Source organism: Rattus rattus, chromosome 6 (genome assembly GCF_011064425.1).
Source record: "Rattus rattus isolate New Zealand chromosome 6, Rrattus_CSIRO_v1, whole genome shotgun sequence".
In the NCBI taxonomy this organism is placed as follows: domain Eukaryota; kingdom Metazoa; phylum Chordata; class Mammalia; order Rodentia; family Muridae; genus Rattus; species Rattus rattus.
Genome location: NC_046159.1, coordinates 19190685 through 19217564, shown reverse-complemented (window position 1 = coordinate 19217564; position 26880 = coordinate 19190685). Strand labels below are relative to the sequence as shown.

General features: G+C 43.6%; 1 protein-coding gene and 1 long non-coding RNA gene across 2 annotated transcripts in view; one reads left to right on the top strand and one right to left on the bottom strand.

Moving 5' to 3' along the window:
• The window catches only part of LOC116903210, a 52181-nt gene extending 47290 nt beyond the window's left edge, over nucleotides 1–4891 (top strand). Inside the window, exon 3 of the long non-coding RNA XR_004388261.1 lies at nucleotides 4762–4891. This is a non-coding gene — a long non-coding RNA (uncharacterized LOC116903210). The remainder of the gene's footprint in view (nucleotides 1–4761) is intronic.
• The window catches only part of LOC116903209 (alpha-1-macroglobulin), a 48248-nt gene that overhangs the window by 413 nt on the left and 20955 nt on the right, over nucleotides 1–26880 (bottom strand). Inside the window, exons 14-35 of the mRNA XM_032905583.1 lie at nucleotides 22645–22787; nucleotides 19992–20141; nucleotides 18195–18359; nucleotides 15755–15848; nucleotides 13798–13972; nucleotides 13176–13404; nucleotides 12463–12589; nucleotides 11959–12080; nucleotides 11704–11755; nucleotides 8275–8358; nucleotides 7640–7816; nucleotides 7278–7368; nucleotides 6652–6808; nucleotides 6172–6246; nucleotides 5719–5896; nucleotides 4777–5027; nucleotides 3822–4040; nucleotides 3522–3649; nucleotides 3045–3135; nucleotides 2456–2524; nucleotides 1299–1401; nucleotides 551–592 (exon numbers count right to left, since the gene is read on the bottom strand). Of these exons, the coding sequence (XP_032761474.1) occupies nucleotides 551–592; nucleotides 1299–1401; nucleotides 2456–2524; nucleotides 3045–3135; nucleotides 3522–3649; nucleotides 3822–4040; nucleotides 4777–5027; nucleotides 5719–5896; nucleotides 6172–6246; nucleotides 6652–6808; nucleotides 7278–7368; nucleotides 7640–7816; nucleotides 8275–8358; nucleotides 11704–11755; nucleotides 11959–12080; nucleotides 12463–12589; nucleotides 13176–13404; nucleotides 13798–13972; nucleotides 15755–15848; nucleotides 18195–18359; nucleotides 19992–20141; nucleotides 22645–22787 (2922 nt within the window). The remainder of the gene's footprint in view (nucleotides 1–550; nucleotides 593–1298; nucleotides 1402–2455; nucleotides 2525–3044; nucleotides 3136–3521; nucleotides 3650–3821; nucleotides 4041–4776; nucleotides 5028–5718; nucleotides 5897–6171; nucleotides 6247–6651; nucleotides 6809–7277; nucleotides 7369–7639; nucleotides 7817–8274; nucleotides 8359–11703; nucleotides 11756–11958; nucleotides 12081–12462; nucleotides 12590–13175; nucleotides 13405–13797; nucleotides 13973–15754; nucleotides 15849–18194; nucleotides 18360–19991; nucleotides 20142–22644; nucleotides 22788–26880) is intronic.

The following is a 26880-nucleotide window of genomic DNA, read 5'->3' as shown; positions in this document are numbered from 1 at the left end:
AATGAGAACCAAAGTTATTGTTGAAAATGATTCGTTGTGAAAGAGTGAACCTGTCAATCAACCCAAAGGAATTTCTTCTGTGTGAGAGCTCTCCTGCCGTGCCACATGGCTAATTGCAGTGCGGTTGAATTTAATGTACATTTAAATGTGTCTTAGAAAACTGTGTGTGTATAGAATGTAAACATTAGGTGATTCCATTTTTATGTCTCACAAATTTTCTATATGTATTTCTTAACTTGAAGAATTTTATGTATCTTGCCCATATTCTTTCTCCTCTCGGGTCCTTTCTGCCTTCCTCTCTACCCAACTTCATGTTCTCTCTCAAATACATCTCTCAGATTCATGAATTTAGTTAAAAACAAGTCAGTCCAGGTAGTAGTAATTAGAGTTCACTAGCATTTTTTTTTTCTGTTAAGAATTTCTACAGTGTACCTGAATCAGTCCAACTAATAATAGAAAACGTTAAACTCAAAAAACAGTCTAGTATGGAGGTCCAAGCAGGTACTCTTTTGCTTTCTTTAGGTTGGCATAGGATTCGAGTATACTGTACCAGAATTGAAAGGGGCGCTGTATTCTTCAATGGCGAATTCATCTAGAACACAGAAATGATTGGGTAGAAAGTGGTTAATTATGAAAGAAGAAAACCCTACAAGTGAAGAAGGAAGGCATAAATTGTAGCTGTAGAATTAATGAAAATATAGGCTAAACTGAGTTACTTTGATTGGGGGTGGAGCCTAAGAGAACCAGAGCTAAGGAGCAGAACTGAGGGGTGGGCTCCAGGCTTGCTCTGACTGTGTGTTCCCTGTGTGTGCTCAGTTAAGGAGGAGACACCGTTAACACCGCTAGCATGGTATGATCGAGTTCAGAATTGGGACCAAATGGAAGAATTTCCTACTATATACAGTCCTCCTCCAAGCCCCATTGGAGGGATTATCTACAGCACATAAAAAAAAACAAATAGGTCAAATGGTAGGTTTTATGTCACACATCAGTAGCAAGATGTGATCTTACAAAACAGATACTGTGATTCTACCTTTCTAGAATAGTCCAGCCCTAAGCAAGCAACTTTAAAAGGAAATTTTAGAACTCATGACCAGTTTTTTCATGATGTTTTCATCAGAATGGCTCTAAGCCTTGTTTAAAGCATACCCAAGAGGTTAATATATAAAAACATAATTATAAATGACCGTAGACTCACTTTCCCCCCAGTGAAATGCTGTGGTGTTTTGTTTAAGGTGACCTTTTATTAAATTAGGCACTATCTCCTATCAAAGCTCCTGTGTCTGGATTCCACTCACCTGTCTCATAATAATCGTAGACTTTTACTGGGGCTGGTTTTAAGTTCTTTACTGGAATGTCTTGTTCCACCGCGAAGGAGAAACCCATGGTTTGATTGGTTAGCTGTGGAGGTGAGAGCATTGGACTCAATGGTTAACTTAGTCATTAGTCACCGTCTTGTTTCTTAAGATCTACCAAGCTGTATGAGTGTGCTGTCCCACGTGACAGCCTGGAAGAGGACGGGGTGTGCTTCGATCTGTGTAACGTAGCTAATGAAAATTATAAATCTTTAATTTTAATTGTCTTTAGTGACGAAACAGTTCTCAGATTTTCTCAAAGTTTAAAAATGAGAACCAAAGGTATTGTCGAAAATGATTCGTTGTGAAAGAGTGAACCTGTCAATCAACCTAAAGGAATTTCTTCTGTGTGAGAGCTCTCCTGCCGTGCCACATGGCTAATTGCAGTGCAGTTGAATTTAACCAATGTACATTTAAATGTGTCTTAGAAAACTGTGTGTATAGAATGTAAACATTAGGTGATTCCACTTAAATGTCATAAATTTAGCCTTGCTGATGAGTCCCAGTCCCTTTTTTCTCTGTAGCTATTTTGTCCGTGTGTGTGTGTGTGTGTGTGTGTGTGTGTGTGTGTGTGTGTGTGTGTGTGTGTGTTCGAGAGTGTGCTTGTGTGAGAAAGGAGTGGTGGCAAGACTGACTTTGAACCCTTGATGGTCTTTTATTGTTATTGTTGTCTTTCGAGACAGTTTTCCAGGGTTTCCCTATTAGCCCTGGCTGCCCTGGACTCACTCTGTAGACAAGGCTAGCCCAGAACTCACGGGGATTTACCTGCCACTGCCTCCCAAATACTGGGATTAAAGGCATGTGCCACTATCACCTGGCTCCTGATGGTCTTGTTAGATCCTCCATCACTTCTTCTTCTTCTTTTTTTTTTTTTAAGATTTATTTATTTATTGTATATAAGTACACTGTAGCTGTCTTCAGACACACCAGAGAGGGCATCACATCTCATTATAGATGGTTGTGAGCCACCATGTGGTTGCTGGGAGTTGAACTCAGGACCTCTAGAAGAGCAGTCAGTGCTTTTAACCTCTGGACATCTCTCCAGCCCCAGCCCTTCCTCTATCACTTCTTACACACCCCACAGAGTCTCAGCGTCTTACCTTTTCAATGTAGATTAGAACGTGGTTGGTGTTCACTTCAGTCCTCTGAATGTTAGACTGGTCTTGGAGCTGGTGATGGAGTGAGGAAGGTTTATGGTAGGAGCAGTTACAGGTGTTTATCATATAAAAGACTTTGATGGAGAATACAAACTACTGATTTTCTTTCTTTAGGAATACTAGTCATGATGATGATACTTATAAATCCTTTCTATTCATACACATATATATGTGTATAGATACATATATTTGATATGTACACATGCTAGGAATGTATAAGGAGATTCATATATATATATATATATATATGTGGGCATACATGTATTTGGAAAGTATGTCCACATACTTGATAGCTACTGGTTTGCTAGTACCTTGGGTGTGAGGCTAGAACTTGACACCCTAACCAGTATAAACAGTAGCAAATGACAAAGTCACACTCTGGAGAGGCAGGTTTGCCAAGTAAGCTCTGTGAAGGCTACATCAATAAAATTAAGTCAACAAATAGTATGGCATTGCCACCAGTGGTTTAGGGTTCGCCCTTTCCACCAGCGGTTTAGCGTTAGACATCTGCTACTGATGGCCTAGGCTTTACCTTTTTCACGGATGGCTTCACAGGTATGAAGCCTGACACCATCTTCACATCAACAATGACCATGTTGGAGTTGGGTCGTTCTCCAATGTAGCTGTAGATAACACACAGAGATCAGTCCTCCCTACAGCATTCCTCAGGACTCACTGACGCCAGAAGTCTAAACTTCACCACTCAGCTCTCTTTCTATCATATCTGTGTAGCTGTGTGGAAACCTCACCATTTTCCTCTCCTCTCTCCAGCTAGAACATATATGTGTGTGTGTACATATAGGTGCATGTTTATGTATGTGTGTGTATTTCTGAGAAATATTCTCAATGTTAAGACCTTTCATTAAGAGTTAAGGAAATATCCTTGTTAACAAATACAAGAGCCCATTTTTGTTAAGCCTAACTTTGCACAATGCATTTCTTCCACAGAAGTTAACCCGTTTTTTCTTTACATGTTCTATAAATTGACTGCTTATAATTTAGGATTTACCTTACGTTGATATGGATCTGGAACTTTCTGTGATGTTCTGCCTTATCAAAGTTTAAGGGGAGAGTGTTGACCTTCAGAGTGAAGGGCGCTTCTCCTGCCTCCGGAAGGATGTTGTACTTTAGAGATGTCTGAAAACAACAACAGCAAAGTTCTTTATCTCAGTGCTGGAACACCTTGCAGCCTCCTTTAAGTAACTCAGGTATTCCCTTAGCACACATTTCCATTTCGATTGTGCAATTAAATGTAAGCCTTGGCATTCCCTCTCTCACAAGCCCATCCTCTGGGCCCTGGAGGTCTCACCTGGAGGTACACACATCCTGACCCTGACACTTTGGTTCTGTAATTTCCGGGCAGATCTGCCAGCCTGACTTCCTGCAGCAGCAGGCGATTGCCATTGTTAACATGGAGAGTCCGAGAGATGGTCCCTGAAGACTTGATGGTGACCGACACTTCTTTATTACTTTTCGTAAAAGTGGCTGCTCCGTATTTGGAGAGGGCTTGAAGAGCCACCACTGTATCCTGAGAAAAAGAAAGATACAGACATTGCAGAGAAAGCAGCAATAGCGAGACCACCCTGAATGTCCAACGTTAGCACCAGGGTTCGGTCCTGCGAGCTAAGGGGGACCCAATCTAGCTACTGCAGGAGGAGTCCGTTCTATCGTTTACACACATTACAATATATACAGGAATGTGAACTGAACATATGACCCAGCAGTTTATAAATCTGCGTTGCGATATTTGTTGCAAGCTAGAAACGGGGAAGAAGATGCAGGCGGAGAGAAAAAGAAGACTGAAGATGAGAAGTAGGATAAATCTTGAATAATAAAACGTAGAGGGAAAGGAGCACCATGGCAGAGCTGGAATGTTTCAAATGGTCTCAGACATGGGAGCAAGTCCACTCCAAAATCAGCACGAGGACTTGTGGCACTGCTGTGGACAGGAAGTAGCCTAGGTAGAGTGAGAATTTTAGTCTGTGGATGAAAATAAAGTTACTTTTTTCTCATGGAAGTAGTAAGGTTTTAAAAAACATTACAAAAACAGTACTTTGGGAAACTGACCCGTGGTGATGTGGAGGACCTGTGTGAAGAGAGGGTAAGGGGCGTGAAAGGAGGACCCAGCAGTGCTCCATGTGTGAATTAGGTGGGACTTGGTGATGGAGGAGTGGAGAAAATATGAGTCAGAGCTGCATATACATGTCTGCGTTTGTATTTAGATTAATTGCTTTCTCTTTCCTTCCTAGGGTCTCTCCACAGACCTGAGTGGAGGAGAACCCCCCATGGGAGTTTTGTTGTTTGATGATCCACTTCACAATCTTGGATGCTGTAGTCAGGTCCGATGAAGAAAGGTCTCGCGTAGGCCGGGAAGATGCAGAGGTGAGGTAGGCGAGAAGCACGTAAGCTGTCAGCTCCACTTCAGCAGAAGGGGCCCGCGGTTTATAAGAGAACGACCTCATTTCCCGGACATTTCCCTCGACATTCTTAGGACGTTGCCAGTGCACTGATTCCTCTTTCAAACAGAAAGGATGGAATTTTAAGCTTAAAACATGGTTTTAAAAATCTAGCCTATGGGGCTGGAGAGATGGCTCAGTGGTTAAGAGCAATGGCTGTTCTTCCAGAGGTTCTGAGTTCAATTCCCAGCAACCACATGGTGGCTCACAACCATCTGTAATAGGATCCAATGCCCTCTTCTGGTGTGTGTGAAGACAGCTACAGTGTACTCATCATATACATAAAATAAATAAAATATTTAAAAAAAAATCTAGCCTATGAATGACAATTAGCTCAGCTAATGAAATGGCATAGATGAAGTGCACAAGTGCTTTAAATGGTCACAATCTAGACCCCTGCTGGCCTTGAACTTGAACTCAGAGATCCACTGGTCTCTGCCTTTTAAGGCTGGGATTAAAGGCGTGAGCCCCATTGCCTGGCGATGAGCAGGTCTTTAGCAAGAAAGTACACCAAGCTCCCAGATGATCACAGGGGGAGTCTTTGGGTCTCTTACGTTCCCGTGCTGCACCAGCAGCTGGGTTATATAAAATCAGTAATGCGTGTGTCAGTAAACTGGTTCCTATCACTTAGGCATTGGATCAATGACAGTTTCTCTGTCCTCTTTCTGGTTAAGGTCGGACAAGAGGTGGGAGCTCAACAGAGGGACTCTGGTTACATCTACCTAAGTATACTGTGCAGTAGAAACCTACCCTCATTCACAGCGTCCTTGTTTAGGGATTCAAGCACCTCGCTTCGCTTGGCTCTGTTTCCTGCCAGGGCAAAGGCATAGGCCAGCAGTGCTTTGGTGTAGACATGACTTTCTTGGCTGTTTGAGATGGAGGCCCAGGCCATTTCCAGGCAGAATAGAGCATTACGAACAACACTGTGCTGTAAAAGAAGACGAAAGCCAATTTTAGAATTACAAGACCGGGCTAATGAGCTACCCACCAGGTTAACCCCGGCTTGAGGGCCACACTGTGACAACCAGGGAGGAGTCTCCTCTAAATCTTTTTAAAAGGACTTGCTAAATCCTGTCACAGTGAAATGTACCAAGATAAAAGACCATCAAAACTGGAGTTTTGAGGGGGTTATGGTTCTGTGATTTCTTTCTTCTTTTATTCCTTACATTTGTGAAGGAGCTATGGGGATGGGTATATACGTACAGTGACAGGCAGGGGCATCTCCAGCAGAGCAATGGTGATATAGGCAGAGAGTGTCACCTCATCATCCACACCACCCTGGAAGAACGGAAGGAGAACGCTCACACACCTCAGTCTTTGCTGGTCTGCTAAGTCTTTGTTAAAAGCATTAGACCCTCCGAGTTATGTCATCAGGACTGGAGAATTCTTTTCTTTTTCTTTTAAGATTGTGAGATCACGTATATATGTGTGTATCTATATGTGGGTTTGTTCATGAATATAGTACCCACTGATGCCAGAAGAGGGAGGCATTGGGTCATGTGGAGCTGGTTGGAAATGGCTGGAAGGATGCTGGGAACCAAATAGATCCTCTGCAATAGCACTAACCACTCTCAACTGTGGACCCATCTCTCCAGCCTGAAGGACCAGAGAACTCTTACAGAGGCCTCCCTTCCTACGTATCACAACCTCGAGAGTCTCGCAGAGACGCTAGCAGGGCCTCACCTTCATCGCATTGTTGAGCAGGGATCCAGACTGTTGGAAACAACCGTTCTCCCTTTGTTTCATCGAGAGCCAATTGAAAGCATTTGTGATGTGTGTCTTCTCTATATAGATGTATGACTGAGCTTGAGCGAAGGCCTTGAGCACAAACGCAGTGAGCCTGCCCAGCAGAAAGAGAGACCGAGACAGCAGATCACCTTTAAAGCTCACTGTGTGCTGCTCTGATCTTCAAGGTTCAGTGGGGCTCGTTCTAGGGCATTAGTTGATGGCATCACTCTTTTGGTCTTATAAAATAGAATTTTTGAACTGTTACAGCACCCTCCCATCAAAACTGCATTTCCCTCTCTCTCCCTGCTCTCTGCCTTGCCCTCTCCAAAGGGCAGTGAGGACTCCTCCCCATCGCTATGGACAACTGCACTTCCTGCCTCACACCTCTGTCTCTTTGATTTCACTATTATCAGCTGTGCTGGAAGAGCAGGCGGGTTTGTAAGGATCGGTAGGGTTGACATTTGGAGTTTTAATAATGAGTAAATCTTCTAGAAAAGAATCCCAGGCTCAAGAGAACAGCCTTTTCTAGACTTCTCAAGCACCTCGGATCAGCAGAGCAGGAAGACACAGTTTCCTCTTACCAAGTGTTTCCCTGACTGTGCCTCATACCGCGGTCCCCGAATGTGCTGTATGAACCGTCGCTGTGCTGATAGTTCAGCTGCCTCTGGTACCCTGGAGAGGGAGTTTCAGTCCTTTATGAGGTAGAGCAACTTTAGACAATCATTAACTATTAATTATTATTATTATTAACAGTGATTAATTATTACCTTAACCCTATGAAAGAACCATCGAGTAAAGATGTTTTAATCCCACCCTTCTAAGGGTATCGGCACTGCTGAGAGCCCCTGCTCTCAAGAGGGGCATGTGATTGGAAATCAGAGCAACAGTAATGGCCAGATCTTAACCAAACAGAAGGCGTTCAGAGGTTTGTAGGGTTGCTTACCGCCGATGAGGTAGCTAATGGCCTTGGACTTGATCGCCTCTGTCAGCTGCTGTGTCTCATTGAGATACTCCAGAACGTAGATGTTAGGGACGAAGAGGACCATGTTTTGTTCCCCACAGCCATAGGGCATCTGGAGAAGATTCTGGAGATTTTGCATCGCAGAGCCTAGTATATCGCCTGAGGAATACAGAGAAATACAGAAGCGGCTGTAGTGTAGTAGGAAAATACAACTGAGAGACCACGTTACTAACAGGAGGAAAGACGAAAAAGTTACACAAGAAAAAAGAAAAGCAGGCAGCTCCAGGACACAGAGAGAGCAGGAAAGAAACTAAATGGCAAGAGACAACATCTTTTCTGATGGGTCATGATGTCTGGAGAAACGGAATTATCATTTCCATAGCCTCTAGGATACTCTGTCACCCCGTGGATCACTGGAAGATGAGAGCACAGCGCTTCTTAGCTGTCAGAGTGGACCGAAGCATGCCGCTGCATACAGCATCTGTTCAGCCCGTCGCTCACTGGTGCACAGGGTAGCCCTGGACTTGCCACTCCTTTTCTCAGGCTCACATCCCTTGCTCAATGACATCATTAGTCACACACAGTATCACAGCGAGGGGCAGCTGCTACAGACTTACCCAAAACGGACTGTGTAGCCCTGGCAGATCCTTCAACCACATTGGCTGGAAGATCCAGCGTCCAATTTTCCTGTAACTCAGCATCTAATGAAAGAAGACATTAGACAATTATAGTGTGTGTGTGTGTGTGTGTGTGTGTGTGTGTGTGTGTGTGTGTGAGAGAGAGAGAGAGAGAGAGAGAGAGAGAGAGAGAGAGAGAAAGAGAAATGCTTGTCAAATGTTTTTCCTTATTATTAGGTGCAACATTTCCATATCTCTTGGACCATAGGCAATTTCTTATGCAATTCAGTTTCTCCCAGAATCACCATTTGTTTTATGGTAAAATTCTTTTTTTTTTTTTTTTTGGTTCTTTTTTTTTGAGCTGGGGCCCAAACCCAGGGCCTTGCGCTTCCAAGGCAAGCGCTCTACCACTGAGCTAAATCCCCAACCCCTATGGTAAAATTCTTATTGATTATATGATTTCCTTCCTTATGGAGGACTTCCTCTTTCTCAGGGATTATATAAATTCTCATTCTCTCTCTCTCTCTCTCTCTCTCTCTCTCTCTCTCTCTCTCTCTCTCTCTGTGTGTGTGTGTGTGTGTGAGATCCAAATTCATATCCTCGTACTTGTACAGCAAGCACATTGCCTACTGACTGGCAGTTTTCAAAGCTAATTTCCTGATTTCTTAGATTGTTTATTCCTATAGGTAGGGTTGGTAAACAAGTAAGGATGTGTTTAGTGAAGTCGACAGTGGTGGGTACTGGAGAAAATGAAAAGAAGCTGTTTATGGCCTGAACCAATAAAGTCTGGGCAGTCTGGATGTGGGAGACTGGGGAGGTGAGTCACTGTGGAAAGACTTATCGATGAAGTCATTCAGCAGTCAGTCATGGAGTAAGATTTATAGATGGGAGATATGGGAGATAACTTCCAGGAAAAATGAAACAAATGTAAAAAGACTTCAGAGACTGAAGCAGGATCAATGTGTTCTAAGACGAAGGAGAAGGCTGATGTACTGACTGGTTTTGTGTGTCAACTTGACACAAGCTGGAGTTATCACAGAGAAAGCCTCAGTTGTAGAAATGCCTCCATGAGACGCAGCTGTAAAGCATTTTCTCAACTAGTGATCAAGGGTGGGAGGGCCCAGCCCCAGCCCACTGTGGGTGGTGCCATCCCTGGGCTGGTGGTCTTGGGTTCTATAAGAAAGCAAGCTGAACAAGCCAGGGGAAGCAAGCCAGTAAGTAACATCCCTCCATGGCCTCTGCATCAGCTCCTGCTTCCTGACCTGCTTGAGTTCCAGTCCTGACTTCCTTTGGTGATGAACAGCAATATGGAAGTGTAAGCTGAATAAACCCTTTCCTCCCCAACTTGCTTCATGGTCCTGATGTTTTGTGCAGGAATAGAAACCAGACTGAGACAGGTGGTGTGACTGACACAAAGCACAGGGCTGGCACAATGTCAGAGCACCAGGCCATGATGTTTAGGGGTGGGGAGGGCTTGAGGATGAGTGAGGTTACGGGTTGTAGTTCTGTGGAACATAGGAGAGCAGTGAAAGGAGCTGGTGAGGGAAGGGCATGTTCCAGCTGGTTTGTCACATTCTTGAAGGAAATGGGCTTGCAGTAAGGGGACGACCGGGGATGATGGTCAAGAGGTCAGTTAGGAAATTACTGAATTCATTTTTTTTTTGGGATGTGCTCTTACTGTCTATCTTGGCCTCAAACTTGCGATGTTCCTGCCTCTACTTTCTGATGACCGAATGTACCACGGCATGCAGCACAATTAGGAAGTCATTTAGATGGCTCAGTCGGAGAAAGGACTGCGGTAGAAGATACGGCAAGCAGTGGGTACACCCTGATCTCACTTGAAAGTCTTGTCAATCAGATGTGTGAATGGATCGGGGTGGAGTACGAGAGAAATGATGGGATAAACGCAGATTCAGTTTTTTACACTTGACCTGTAGAAGACTGAAATTACCAAGGTGTGAGGTAGCAGAGGCGTGGGGCTAGCAATGCTTCCCTCTATCAGAAGGGTGCTTCTGAGGTACCTGTTAGACCTGCAAGCCTGCGAGTGCATATGAGCCTAAATGCAGGGATCTGAGCCCAGAAGGGAGATGTGTACCAGTGATGTTTGGATCTGGGACTTAGCTGCCATTAAAGCAGGTGCCTAGGGCTGGGAAGGTGGCTTAGTCAGGAGAATGTTCACTCTGAGGTCCTGAGCTTGGGACTCAGAACCCATGGCAGGAAGAAGCCAGACATGGTAGTGTATATTTGAAATCTCAGCTTTGGGGAAGCAGAGACAGGGGGATCCCTCAGGTTTGCTGGTGAGCAGACCTGTCTTACGAACTAGGTTAGTGAGAGAACTTGTCATACAAAAATAAGGTGGATAGCACTTGGGGTACAATGTCTGAGGTTGAATTTTGTCCTCCAAATGCACATGCACATATATACATCCTCCACAGGAACACACATGCACATGCACACACGCATACACAATGTACGTAGACGAGACTACCAAATATATTTACACAATTGTCCCTGACTTATGATGGCTCCAGTCACCTTGGTATGAAAGTGATGTGCAGTCAGTAGAGATAATAAGCCGCTTGAATTCTAAACATCACCCTTTGCCCTGACCTGCAATACAGCCACACCCTTTGTGAGGCTTCAGAGTGGCAGGGCATCCTCTGCTTTGAGCCAGGATGCGGTTATAAGAGCAGACACGTGTGTTGCTGATCTATGGCGTCCTACAGGCTAGGTATGATAAGTATATTTTGACTCCTACTATTCCAATTTGTAATGGATTTGATAGGTTGCCACCCCTTTGTGAGTTGGAAGGTATCTGTACAGGGAACAGACTTGTAGAAAAAAACCTCACCTTGAGGAACATTCTAGATGGTGACAACTCTTTAGTTGGGGATTTTTTATTTGACCATGCTAACAGTGTTGGTCATACACAGTTTTGGCGTCTGTGCCGGTGCCCTAGAGATTCTGTGAGTCAAAGCACAAGTATGGATATATTTAAATGACTGGTGTAACAGGGCAATAGACCAATGCCACACCGGTCCTTCAACATCCTCAACAGAGTTTGAGGAAGAGTTTGACAGATGTATTAGAAAGAATCCTGTCCCAGCCAAAGGGTTTAGTTCTCATCACTAAGCAGGGCCACGTCTTCCACCACACCTCTTCTTTATCCTTACAATATGAGAGTAATAATGACAGAGAGCCCCCAGTAGTACTTATCCTTATTACCCTGGGGAAAATGAGCCCACCTGTGAGGTTTTCACCCAGAAAGGGCTTCTCTTCATGAGATATATTTAGGTGTGCGTGGAAAGAACATAAAAGTGTTTGTTTTATTTTTCTCTTCAGAGTAACCCATAGCCCAGAGATGGTTTCTCCACAGTTAGAAATTCTACTAAACGGCCTAACCTGAGAATTTTGTTTTGTCATACTTACTTTGTGGGCATAACAGTGTGTTGTACGTTTGTTCCTTCTCAATTCCTTCAGGCTTAGCGTTGAAAGTGAAAAAACAAAACAAAACAAAAGTAAAATGACACGTCACATACAAGTAAAAAAAGACCCCAGACCAACCACTTTTAAGTATTAGTAAAAAAAAAATTGATCTATAAGCCCATACACAAACTCGGAAGTGCGATACAGCCACCCAGATTACAAACACGATGTCATATGACAGACTCAGGACTCACACACCTCGACTATTACGGGCTTCACTACAGTGTCCTTCTGTACAAGGGCTGGCACTTCTGCCACCTTATTGCCACACAGTTCTGGAGACTGCAAAGCTTCTGCAGTAGCTGTGAAGTTCACCTCCCCTGGGAGAAAAAATTTTGATGGCTTTAAATGGTAATGCTTAGGCCAGTGAAATAACTCAGCTGTTTGAAGATGCTCGCTGCCAAGCCTGACACCCCGGGTTCGATCCCTGGGACCCACGTGGTAGAAATAGACAACCAACTCCCCACAAGTTGTCATCTGACTTCCACACGTGCCTCGTGGCGCACATAGAGCAAAGAAACATGTTTGCAAATTCAGGAAAACAGTTATTTTGTGTTAAATGTTATCCCTACCCCCAGTGTACAGTTTTCAGCTTGGTTGATCAGTTAAATTCAAGAGGAGGAAAAGCCTGCACTGGGATCAGAGCCAGAGAAAGCCACAGGAGCACAAAGCATGAAATCAGCCAACGACTTCGCTACTCACCCAGCGACTTTGGGGTCACAGCCCAGGACACGGTTTTTCTTTCATTTCCACAGATGCAATGAGAATCTTCATGGTTCCCCACGGGGACTGCCAGGAAATGAGGAGACATCTCTAGGCTCACACGGATCTGTTCCCAAACCCAGACAGGCAGAAAGAATCAGGAGAGGAGCAAGAAGCTGACAAGAGTGCAGACAAGTCCAGAGACTGAGGTGCTCCAGAATGGGTAAATCCTAGCACGTACTTTAAAGTTTAGATGTTTGCAATACGGGGGTTTGAGGGTTGTAGGAATGGTGTAAATGCCTGGGAGTTCTCTGTGTCAGTGGAGGAAGAGACATTTCTTCAGGCAGACTTTACATATGAAGTAGTTTAGTTAGGCATGGCGACACACTGTAATTCCGGCACACCGTTAATTAAGTCAGGAAAGTGGGAGTTTATAGGTCAGCCTGGGGTGTGTTCACAGTGAGACTCTGTCTCTCTCTCACACACATACAAATATCCAAAAAGAAAAAAGTAATCATGTGGAAACCACGTCTGAATTTAGCAACATTTACAGTCCTCAATAGAAATAGTCTGTCGTCAGAGAACTTTTCTCTGAGTACTTGCTCCCTTCCAAAGTCAGAACACAGCTTGTGTTGCATTAGGAGAGGCCTGAGGACCCCTAGGTAATGAGAGGTGTTGGGGGTTCCCACTCACTTGCAGAGAAGCGCCCTTACCCGAATGCAGTGAGGCATGTAGTTGAGTACGGTAGCTTTGAGGATAAATGCTTCGCCTCGCACCACAGAGTGGGGGAGAGTGAGCTCCAGGAAGAAGGGTTGGAAGACTTTATGGGAGATGGCGGAGGAGAGACCAAGGCCAGTAGGTCCAGACAGGCAGAACGCACTGGCCTTCCACTCAGTGATGGTGTCAGGGACCTTTACCGGCAACTCACCGTCACCGGATAAGCTGGTGTGGAGGAGAAAGAACAGAAGACAGACAGACAGACAGTCAGAAAGTGATAGCTCAGAAACCAAGCACAGAAAGCACGGGACTAAACCTAGGAGGCTGATGTTTCTGTTGGTCTCTGACATTCTCTCCTCCCCTCTTCTTCTCTCTCTGTCTGTCCCTCCCATTTTTATTTTCTTCTCCCTCCCTCTCCGTTTTCCTCGCTCCCTTTCTTTTTCCCTGGGGGAAAAGACAGTTTCCTATTTTCTGTTACTTCTGTTGCCTGGGAACCACATAAGAGGGAGAAGGGTTGTTTTGCTCTGAGATTGTAGAATGGAAAGGGTCAGAACCCAAAGTCCCAGAGCAGGAGGCCCACCTTCACCTATGCTAAATCCCAGGGGACACGCAACTCACTCCAGCGGCACCATGTCCCAGATCCAGGTTTCTGGGAAGTACTTCCGCACTGTCTCTCTTACTTCTGCCTCCTGAGGTACTTCCGAGGCGCCCATCATCATCATCGAGCCGGTCCTAATGTTGCTTGATGCCATGCCGGCTCCTGGGATTGCAGCCATAGCTAAGGCTTGAGGCTCTGTCGTGAGAAGAGGGTCATCAATCTACCCAATAGTCAACTTTTTAAAATATTTTTAATCACTTCTATATGTTATACATTTGTTCTGTTGCTTCATCGAACATACGTGGGTATATTTTCCTTTAGAAATAAAGCAAATGTAGCTTTCTTTAGGATGGGTCTTCCTCTGAAATGACAGCTGTGTCTGTCACGGGCACTGGCAGTGGTCACCGAAGAACAAGAAAGGAGATTAGCTGGAGCGAGAGGTCAGAAATATGACTCAAAACTGACCAGCAATCAGAGATGCAACGAATCAGGTGTCCTCTCAGTGTACATTGTCCATTTCCCTGTAACCTTAGGCCTAAGCATGCACTGCCCTTTGCTGCTAGAAATACCCAGAGTCAGATTCCAGGCTGTCGTGTGCTATGAACTACAGCCGTTTTGCTCTCCATATGAAGGTTTCTGCTCTACTAGAAGCATAACGGCTTAGTTACAACAGTAAGGAGTTCTAATATTTTCTTTCTACCATAGAGGCATCATGCTAGTCTATCTTTAGGTTTTGTCATTTAGAATGTCTGAGTTTAAAACACTGCAATTCTTTGAGTTGGCTCGAGTTTGACAAAAACGTGGTTTGATGAATTTTAGCATGTCGTTAGCATAGAATGTCCAGTGATTTCTGAGATGGCCATAAACACGCATCTACTGTTTTTCTATGTGAAGCGTCACTCTCAGCATTGGTGAGTATGAAGTCACCTTATCAATCAAGGCTGCGGAACACTGAGGATGCTTCGGATCCTCAAGTATCCAATGTGCATCTAAAACTTAATTCCTTACGCAAATACAGACAAGCACATTCTTCCTATTAGTACGTGCATTTGCTTTTGTCTTTAGTAAATGGCAAATATGTCAGCATACCATAGAATTGCTTTAAGATAAATTTCTCTACGATTCACCGCCATTGAACACTTTATATTCATAACTGTGTGACACAGGTGCTCGCCAAGGTTACATTTGAAAAGAGGTTACAAGTGTGTCAAGTTTAAGAAGTCCGTTATACACCTCTGGGATCAGCTGAGACCTGATCAGGAGATTTCCGCATGTGGAACTTAAGGGGGTCATCGGTTGACGGGAAGACAGGGATGGGGAGGAAATTCCAGGGCAGTGGCTGTGCAAATGTCTTCACTACAATGGGAAGGCACCTTCAGAAGTTATGGAAAGCTTCTCTAGAGTAGAGTGTATCTTTCAGGAGTATGCTTATCACCATCAAGCAAATTGTAATCGTAGAAGAAAACACCGGGAAATTAGGACGAAGAGGCCTTTTGAGGCAAGACTCAGGGAGAGCAAAGAAATGGACTCACAAGTAGCTTCTGTGTGAGTGTGACATGGAAATAGCCTAGGAAAGCAACATGAAGCTTAGCCGCCGAGATTGGGGTGCTCGCTCTGACCTGAAGCCTCAGATGCTGACTGACTTAGGTGCGGTGTCTACAGAGGACAGAGGGAAGATGAAGAAGCGAGGTGATTGGCGTCTAGGATAAAAAGGCCAATATTGACAAGGAAAGGAGAGAGGAGAGGGAAGCAAGGAAGAGAGAAGTCTGGGAGAGGAGAGGACAGGCAGAGAGAAACAGCAGTCACGCCCATATTTGGCGGATGGGACTTGTGAATACATTTGCCAAAGGAGCTGTGAGGAACCTAAGATTCAGTGTGTATAAAAATGTTCTCTAAACGCCCACCCTACCAGAAAAGAAGCATCATTTTTTTTTTTTGCACCTGTTATTCTAGAAGACAAACAAATCACACCCTTACCTCCTACGTAGGGCAAAGGCAGATAGGCTCGATACATTGGACAATAGCGTGGTTTGTGGACTCTGGTGTTGGTAAAAATGTTTAATCCTATGGACTGGAAAAAATTACATGTTAAAGGTGTTGGAAAGCCTAATCTTGAGACAGTGATTCTTTTCTTGGGTTCATGCTGCCATTTCATTACTGTTGACACATGGCTCCTAGGATAAGATTCTGATTTGGGGAAAAGTCATAAAACACAGTGTTGTCACAGAAGGGCAAAGTCATGGGGCTAATGAGTGGGAAATAGGATCCAAGCCCATTTCTTCTGCCCCTACTTTAAAATATTGTCTCCCGTGCCTAATGCCTCTGTAATGGCATTCTTTGTCTTCTGTTATTTTCCTTTTCCTCACAAAATACCTGCATTTATATGTTTGTGTGAATGGATGCATGGACAGACAAACATGGATTTAATGCTGAGAGAATCTGTTCTTCCCTTGCCTTTTCTCCTGAAACTGTAGGTTGCGTTGGTTACCCTTTCCTGAGTATCTGTACTTGGCTCACCCTCTGGATTTTATCCCTCTCTTTTCCTTCCCAGTTTATTGTAACTGAGATCTGCTACCCACACTGCGATCATCTGAGCCCTCAGGTCACCTCTTCTCAAAGTTCACTTTCAATGTTAGGCATAAATAAACACCCCTCAAAGTCTTCTCTCACAGCCTGTGACTCTGGGTGGGCACAGCTGTGCGTGGTAGTCATATGAAATAGGAGGAAAGAAATCATAAATAAAAGATTAAGTGGCTATGATTTTGAAAAGCTGCAGGGAGGTGATTTAAATTGTTCTCTGCTGAGCTGCAGACCTCTAGAGGAGGGCAGATAAATGCTTTTAAGGTAAGACAAAGAATTTTAGTTTATTTTGATAGGATAAAATTTAATTCACCATCTGGATATACCATAGTATCATAGCTCTGCTTAGCTGTAGTTAATCCTAAAAATATTCTTTGAAAACAGACCGATACTTCTTAAGTGGATTTTATTAATAAGACCAAGCATTAAAAGATACGACCTTGTGAAAAAAAATTTTGCAAAGCAAAGAAACCAGTGAATTGATTTTTGAAGGGACTGTCTATAGGAGGGGAGAAAATCTTGGCCAACTGTACATCTGACAGAGGATTACTATCTATAGTATACAAAGAACTCAAAAAACCCTAAACAGCAAGAAATTAATCCAATAAGAAAACAGGTTAGTGGGCTGGAGAGATGGCTCACTGGTTAAGAGCACTGACTGCTCTTCCCGAGGTCCTGAGTTCAAATCCCAGCAACCAGATGGTGGCTCACAACCATCTGTAATGAGATCTGATGCCCTTTTCTTGTGTATTTATATATAAAAAATAAATCTTAAAAACAAAAAATGAAAACAGGTTACTAATAGATAATTCTCAATAGGTGAAATATAAGTGGTCAATAAGCATATGAAATGTATTTGACTTCCTTAGCTATTAGAAAAATATTAATCAAAGCCACGTTGAGATTCTGTATTAGTCTACTCAGAATGGCCGTCATATAAGGAAAAGACATTCGGGCAAATACTGACAAAGAAATCCCGCTGGCAGCAGTATAAAGTAGTCCTGCCACTATGGAAATGTGGAGGATTCTCAAAAACCTAGAAGGAGGTAGATCTTCCATATGACTATGTTACTCCTTTTCCCAAAGTGCTGCTCGTCAGACCATCGCAGACTCCTCGCAGTTCAGTCTTTATGGAATCACTGTTCGCAATAGCTAACTTCTAGAGCCGATCTAACTGTCTGAAAATAGAGGCTTGGATAGGGAAAGTGGTACACGCACATATAACATATATCAAACATTGCACATATACAAGTATATGTACACACATGTGCATGTATGTGAGTTTTTCAGAAATAAAATGACCACCTTTTCAATGACTCTGTGTTTTCTCTCATTTGTGGTTCCTAGACTTTGTATAGATATATAAAGTCTTGCCTGCGTCTATTAATGACAGTGGAAGTGAAGCAGTCTAGCAGACAGAGGGGCTCATGGGAATGGGGAGGGTGAGGAGTGGGACTGTGGGACGTTACCAGAGGGATACGATCAACGAACTGTGTGCACACAGACGCTTTAAGACATTTAAAGAATTTATTGTACAAATGGCTTATATTATGGCTGCCAAGAGTGACTAATATATTATCTTGTATATTAATGACATATATATGTATGTATATATATATGTATATATATATATATATCACGCACACATGCACGCACGTGCGCGCACACACACACACACACACACACACACACACACGAGCATGAGAAGTCCCAGCAGATATGTTTGTGTACAGATTAACCTAAGGGGAGGGTTAGGTTGTGGCACTCAGAAGCACTGGACTCTTGCGTGTCAGCACAGACTTAGAACTCAGCTCTGCTGTGTCTCAGGAGGGATTACCTGGAAAACGCTGTATGCGTCATTGTCGTTCAGATCCTGCTTTGGTGTGTACACAATGCCGTTGTGAGTGATGTCTTCTACATTGATGCAGTTCTCACTGCCTTCGTACCATGGGGGGCCTAAGTAAGCCCCCTGCTCAGCCTTTCGTGGCAGCAAATTATAGATCTGTACATTGGAGGAGAACAAAGAGAAACTGTTTCTTGTTCTACCGCTTAAAGAACTTTAATGTGGCAATGTTCAATATGGAGTTTAAATCACCACGGTGATTTTAGTCACCTTTGCCATGTGTATTACACAAGGGACGAGGCAGGGAATCACAAGAGCACTGACTGCCCTTCCTGAGGTCCTGAGTTCAATTCCCAGTAACCACATGGTGGCTCACAACCATCTGTAATGGGATCTGGTGCCCTCTTCTGGTGTGTCTGGCAGCTGCAGTGTGCTCATACATAATAAATAAATAAATAAATAAATAAATAAATAAATAAATAAATAAATAAATAAATAAATGAAAGAGTCAGAATGTCAAAGTTTCTAACCCTCATGGAAAAATATAACACTTGAAGACATAAGAGGTTGGAGATGTAGCTCAGTTGGTAGATGTTTATCTGACTAACATGCATGAAGCTTTGGATTTCATCTCCAGCCCTACATAAACTGGGCACGCCTGTGCAGACATGTAATCCTCTGCACTTGGGAGGGAGAGCTGTGAGGGTGAAAACTCAAGGTTATCCCCAGTCTATGAGTTCAAGGACAGTCTCAACCTTTATGAGATTCCTTCTTAAAAAAAAAATTAAGTGAACTCATCAAAATCGATCTGAAAGTAGAAGAGAATGAAGACCAAAGCTGGAGGCTGACAGGGTTGTGGTTAATGGTGCAGAGAGGGAGAGAGGGAGAGGGAGGGGGGGGGGGGGGAGAGGGGGAGAGAGGGAGGGGGAGGGGGAGAGGAGGGAAGAGAGAATAGAGGAGAGGGGAGAGGGAGGGGGAGAGAGGGAGAGAGGGAGAGAGGGGAGAGAGAGGGAGAGAAAGAGAGAGAGGGGGAGAGAGAGGGGGAGGAGAGGGGGAGAGAGAGGGGGAGAGAGGGGAGAGGGAGAGGGAGGGAGAGAGGGAGAGAGAGGGGAGGGAGAGAGGGAGAGAGAGAGAGGGAGAGAGAGAGAGGGAGAGAGAGAGAGGGGGGGAGAGGGGGAAGGGGAGAGAGGAGAGAGGGGGAGAGGGAGGGGGGAGGAGAGAGAGAGAGAGAGAGAGAGAGAGAGAGAGAGAGAGAGATCACTTCTGAACCGCTTGTCTCTACAGAGAGGACAGAGGATAACTTTAAGACTGGTGAAGCATCTGCGAAGCCTGTAACTGAGGATGCTTCTCTGATGCCTCTCTGAAAACACAGACATTTTAGAGATATGTTTGAGAAGACACTGTTCTCGTCCACTCTTGACATCCGTAAGTGCCTGATTTCAGGGAAAGCATAAAAACCTGGCATCTTACGCAATCATCTTGAGCTGTGGCCGGTTAGCAAACGGATCGGATGGAATTTTAATCTCTCTAAAACGCACTGTAGCACAATTAACACAGCCTGTTTGTGTTTCATAAAGTGAAGGGATAAGACCTCCCCCAAATGATGATCCACTTGTTATGAAACACCAGCGTAAAATGAGATGAATCTGCAGAGCACTCCATTCAGTGACGGTTAGGGGACGACATGACGCTTCTCACTGTGAGAATCTTGTCCTTCGTGGTTATGGTTACAAGAAACGGTCTGGTCATTGTCAGCATCTTTAGGTACTCAAGACTGCAATGGACACTCACTGATTGAGGAGAGAGCTTGGCTTCGGGCTTCAGTAGCAGCACACTCTGGTCGACCGCAGTGAGGGCACACAGGGACAGAGGCGTGGCTTTGACCGTCAGGTGGGTGTCAGAGGCTGGCAGGCTCTGTGCTGATGGGAAACTCAAATTCACCTGCAAAGAGCACGTGATTATAGAAGCATCTTTAAAAAGGAAAAGAAGGGTTGGGGATTTAGCTCAGCGGTAAAGCGCTTGCCTAGCAGGCGCAAGGCCCTGGGTTCAAAACCCAGCTCTGGAAAAAAAAAAAAAAAAAAAAAAAAAAAGGAAAAGAAGGTTGATCACAGTCCAGCCAATGCTGAAGTGTTTGCTTGTTTTTGTTTTTCACTTTGTTTCTCTTTTCCCATCTTAGAATTATTTTCCTAGGAGCTGCCCTTTCAACATCCTCAGAATGACGTGGAGATGTGGTACTGATTTACTTAACTCTCTCTCTGTAACTGGAAGGAAGCAAGTTGATTTTGACCCCACTGAAATAGAATCTGGGATGGTATTGGAAACACTCCTGAGAAGGGAGACACAAAAATTCATATGCCACTTTTACTCCACCTTAGCCACATGGGAAATCAATTCACGTCAGGTATGTGATTCCACCATAGCGGAAGGAGAAAGCTATAACTGCAGCAGCAGCCCTTCCTCTCAGGGACGGGGTGGGGTGGCTTCCAGCCAGCACTGCACTCAAAACCAGTTTTTTGGTTTTTTTTTGTCATTGGGCTTATTTTAAATCAATGCCTTTCAACTATCTGCAGACACGCATTTGCAGGGCTTGCTGCCAGAAAAACCATTTAAACTCATACATATTTTATGTGTGCACACTGTCTCAAAGGAAAGATGTTTTTAAATAGAAAACAATCTGATAAAAGACTGAAAACAACCTACTGGGTTTGAAGAGACAGATCCCTGTCTGACCCCATGTCCTTCCTCCTTCTCTCAGGCTCCTCTTTGCCCACCATCCAGTCAGGGGCGTAAATTATTAACTGTACCAGATCTGTCCTGCCGGCCTTTGTGTGGCTGTCCGCATTCTCATGAGTGGTGTAGGAATCCTCATTTGAGTTCCTGTCACTGCTTTCTTTTACCTTGGGTCAACCATTAAGTGAAAAGATGTTTGATCTGAAGTGAACATAGCTTTGAATGGAGTTCGGCTTCTATCAAGAATTTTTGTGCCATGACAGAGAGATTTCCAGAATCAGAGGTATTATTTTTCAGTCAGGCATTGATTCTGAGTAGGAATTAATTATTTCCCCTGTCAATTATATGCTGTCAGATAGCTTCATGTCTGGAATGTAAAGAAACTAACTGACCAGGCTAAGGACTGCTGCCCATGAGTGAGATGTGCCAAAAGCCCTCCCAAGAGTTCTCCTCGCAGCTACACACAACTCACAGTGAAGACACTGCAGGCTGGGGCAGGGGACTCAGTAAACAGGAAATTCACAGAGGAACCAGCACGATGCTTCTGGACACAACCACCCGACTTTCACAGCACTCCTTAGAAGGAAGTGAAGCTTTACGCAGCAATCCACGCCGTCTTTTGCTTAGATCACGGCACAATTACTTTATGTAACTATGTACATAGAAATACCCGCTTGTTGTAAATAGACATTATCCTCGTAGTTACAGTTTTGAAGAAAAAAGGTGGCTGCAGTTGGCATAGCCCACCTGCTAGAATAGTAACAAATCAGACAACAAATGCCAATTCTGCTTGGGTAAAAGTTACTTATAGCTTTGTGAAGCTCACACGACAGCTTTGGAGTCTTTCAAAACAACAGAAGATATCATCGACAAGTTAATTTTTTATATTTTACTCCTTATCGGTGTGCCAAAGGCCTGTACACTTTTCTGTTTATACTGAGGAGCTCACTATGAACTCACAGTAGCGCACTCTCCCGCAGCGTATGGTACGGCTGTTTGCTGAGGAACTGACGGTGTGAGACCAGCACAGCCTGGTGAAACAGCATTTTCAATGGGAAGTTTGATATCAAAATATTTCAAGATAATTTAAAAGTTTGATACGGGGCTTGGAGAGATGGTTAAGCATTAAGAGTATAGGGTGCTTTTCCGGAAGACCTGGGTTCCTTTCCCAGTACCAACATGGCTGTTCATACCGTCTGACTTCAGTTCCTGGAGCTCCCGTGGCCTCTTCTGCCTTTATAAGCACACACAAGGTGCACAGGCATATATCCAGGTAAGACAAAAGGCAACAGTATACATATTTTTAAAGTTTGCTGTAGAATAGATTTTGAAATCCACATGAATCTTTTTAAATTAAAAAGAATTCTGCCTGTGGCCACCTCTTTTGGTCACTTCCACTAGACTGTTAAGGTGTGTGTATCTCTTCTCACTAACTTGAGAGATACTTGGAGGAAATGTTTAACAGCCCTATGTTGTGGTTTTAAAATAAATATTAAGCCAGGTGTGATGTGTATGACTTTGGTCCTAACACTTGGAAGGCAGAGGCAGGAGGATCTCTGTGAGTTCGAGGCCAACCTGGTCAATGTAGTAAGTTCCTGGACAGCCAGTGCTACATAGAGATACCACATCTCAAAAAAAAAATTATAGTACTTCTTTATTGCCCACACTTATAAAGGAGAGAACAAAAGGATCAGGCTTAGACACAAATACTCACCGTATTGGCAAAACACTTTTCAATGTCGAATTTCTGAACATCAGCAATAAGTTCTTCATTAGGTAAAATAGTGTAGACAATCAGCTTAGCCACAGGAGCCATGCCTGGCTCCACTTGAATTGGGAAGGAAACTACTCCTTTCACTGGAGAATAAAGAAGATTCAGAATTATGGATTTGGAGTGGATTCTTAATCTTATATTGTAGCAGTTGAATTCATATTTGTATCATGTTAAAAAAAAGACTTGCACCTTTGCACTGTACATGCAGTGGTGCTTCATAAATGCATGTTTGATGAATGTGCATGCAGTGGTGCTTTATAAATGCATGATGAGTGAATGATGTTTTTATAGATAAAGCTTTAATTTTGTCCCCCTGCTAAATATGAAAAAGCACTTAGTATATATATTTCTAAAAATTTTTATATTTTATTTTGCTTTTTATGGGTGTTTTGCCTTCATGCTTCTCTGTGCAGCATATATGTGCCATTCCCATAAAGGCCAGAAGAAAATATCAGATCCCTTGGAACTGGAGTTACAGATGGTTGTGAGCCACCATGTGGGCGCTGAGAATGGAGTCCAGGTCCTCTGAAAGAGCAGCTGGTGCTCTTAGCCACTGAGCCATCTCTCCAGCCCTCGACCCCTTTTTAAATTTCAAACACACTGATAACACAGTCTCTAGTGAGACAGCAGAGGCTGAAGAGGTGCTGTAGACCTAAGGACCCCACGGTGAGCCTGCCTTTACAGAAGGGGATACTGCATCTCTATTAGACTGGCAGAATCATGATGCTAAAATTCCTCTAGGAAGTCTGCAGAGTGAGAGTCATGGTAGAGTGGACATCTTAGAGAAGACTCAACATGGTATAAACAAACAAGAAAAACACAGAAATGAGAAGTAATTCTAGGTGTTTGGCAATTCAAGATGGTTAGAGGCAGCCACTACTCTTCATGGGGAAAGTCAAAGCAACTAGAGAACAGTTGCTTTCCGAAGTGGGTGACTGTGTAAACAAGCTAAGCTCAGAAGAGAAAAACATAACCTACTCAGTGGGGGTTATCTTCTGCAGCTATTCACCGAACAGAGAATTGAGATACAGAATATGTATAATAAGAAAAAAAAGAACAAACAACTTAATCATAAAATGGGCGAGTGGCGTGTGTAAGACGTGGAGAAGCTCATAGTTGAAGAACATAAAACACACGCAGTGTCTGTAGCCATCAGGGAAATGCAAATCATATTTACATTGAGTTCCCACTTCATTCTAGTCAGAATGGCGAAAAGGAAAACACAAACAATCCAAGTGCTAATGAAGATGTGGAGGAGAAGGACCTTTTAAATGCAGTTGCTGAAAACGCATCATATTCTCCAGCTATGCCACTCTGGAGAGTTTATCAGGAGGGCTTGAAATGAGACACATAAATATCCACGCTTACTGTAGCCCTGCTCACTACCACCAATATCCCGAGTCAACTTAAGCACCCATCACTACACGAGTGGGCAAGAAAATGTGGTACATATGGACAGTGGAATATTATTTACACATAAAGGAGAATGAAATTATGTCATCTTCAGGAAAACAGGTGAATCTGGAGGATATCATGGTAGACAAGGCAAGCCAGAAAAAGAGATCTACTGAAACTACTAGAAGAACCCATGAAAGGGAAGAGAGGGAAAGAGGATGAGCAAGATAAGGAAGGCCAAAATATGATTCATCCATGCATGGAGACATCACTGTGAAACCCATGAACCTGCATTACTAAAAAGTATTGATGATTATAATAATTAAACAAAAACCGCAGCCAATGAGAGCTATGGAGGAGGGGCATTCTTATTGCACAGTGGCAGAAGCTGTTGCTGAACTGAATCCTGAAGCTATGTGGAGAGCAAATGTAAAGAATGGGTTGGGAACAAGCAAGGGAAAGATCTGTATGACAAGAACTTCAAGTCTCTGAAGAAAGAAATTGAGGAAGATCTCAGAAGATGGAAAGATCTTCTAAGTTCATGGATTGGCAGGATTACTATAGTAAAGATAGCCATTTTGCCAAAAGCAATCTACAGATTGAATGCAATCCCCACCAAAATTCCTACTCAATTCTTCATAGAGGTAGAAAGAGCAATTTGCAAATTCATTTGGAATAACAAAAAACCCAGGATAGCGAAAACTATACTCAACGATAAAAGAACTTCTGGGGGAATCACCATACCGGAGTTCAAGCAGTATTACAGAGCAATAGTCATAAAAACCGTATGGTATTGGTACAGAGACAGGCAGGTAGATCGATGAATAGAATTGAAGACCCAGAAATGAACCCACTTGATCTTTGACAAAGGAGCTAAAATCATCCAATGGAAAAAAGATAGCATTTTCAACAAATGGTGCTGGTTCAACTGGAGGTCAGCATGTAGAAGAATGCAAATCGATCCATTCTTATCCCCATGTACAAAGCTTAAGTCCAAGTGGATCAAGGACCTCCACATCAAACCAGATACACTCAAACTAATAGAAGAAAAAGTGGGGAAGCATCTCGAACACTTGGGCACTGGAGAAAATTTCCTGAACAAAACACCAATGGCTTATGTTCTAAGATCAAGAATCAACAAATGGGACCTCATAAAACTGCAAAGCTTTTGTAAAGCAAAAGACACTGTTATTAGGACAAAACAGCAACCAACAGATTGGGAAAAGATCTTTACCAATCCTACAACTGATAGAGGGCTAATATACAAAATATACAAAGAACTCAAGAAGTTAGACTCCAGAGAGCCAAATCACCCTATTAAAAATGGGGTACAGAGTTAAACAAAACATTCTCAGCTGAGAATTATTGAATGGCCAAAAAGCACCTAAAGAAGCACCATCAAGGCCCTGGGTTTGGTCCCCAGCTCTGAAAAAAAAAAAGAAAAGAAAAAAGAAAAAAAAAAGAAATGTTCAACATCCTTAGTCATCAGGGAAATGCAAATCAAAACAACCCTGAGATTCAATCTCACACCTGTCAGAATGGCTAAGATCAAAAACTCAGGTGACAGCAGATGCTGGCAAGGATGTGGAGAAAGAGGAACACTCCTCCCTTGTTGGTGGGATTGCAGACTGATACAACCATTCTGGAAATCAGTCTGGAGGTTCCTCAGAAAATTGGACACTGAACTACCTGAGGACCCAGCTATACCTCTCTTGGGCATATACCCAAAAGATGTCCCAACATATAACAAAGACACGTGCTCCACTATGTCCATAGCAGCCTTATTTCTAGTAGCCAGAAGCTGGAAAGAACCCAGATGCCCTTCAACAGAGGAATGGATACAGAAAATGTGTACATCTACACAATGGAATACTACTCCGCTATCAAAACAATGACTTTATGAAATTCATAGGCAAATGGATGGAACTGGAAGATATCATCCTGAGTGAGGTAACCCAATCACAGATAAACACACATGGTATGCACTCATTGATAAGTGGCTATTAGCCTAAATGCTCAAATTACCCTAGATGCACAGAACACATGAAACTCAAGAAGGATGACCAAAATGTGAATGCTTCACTCCTTTAAAAGGGGAACAAGAATACCCTTGGGAGGGAATAGGGAAACAAAGTGTAGAACAGAGGCAGAAGGAACACCCATTCAGAGCCTGCCCCACATGTGGCCCATACATATACAGCCACCAGACTAGATAAGATGGATGAAGCAAAGAAGTGCAGGCTGACAGGAACCAGATGTAGATCTCTCCTGAAAGACACACCCAGAATATAGCAAATACATAGGTAAATGCCATCATTAAACCACTGAACTGAGAACGGGACCCTCATTGAAGGAACCAGAGAAAGGACTGAAAGAGCTTGAAGGGGCTTGAGATCCCATATGAACAACAATGCCAACCAACCAGAGCTTCCAGGGACTAAGCCACTACCCAAAGACTATACATGGACTGACCCTGGGCTCCAACTGCATAGGTAGCAATGAATAGCCTTGTAAGGGCACCAGTGGAAGGGGAAGCCCTTGGTCCTGCCAAGACTGAACCCCCCAGTGAACATGATTGTTGGGGGGAGGGCGGTAATGGGGGGAGGATGGGGAAGGGAACACCCATATAGAAGGGGAGGGGCAGGGGTTAGAGGATGTTGGCCCAGAAACCGGAAAGGGAATAACAATCAAAACATAAATAAGAAATACCCAAGTTAGGGGCTGGGGATTTAGCTCAGCGGTAGAGCGCTTGCCTAGGAAGCGCAAGGCCCTGGGTTCGGT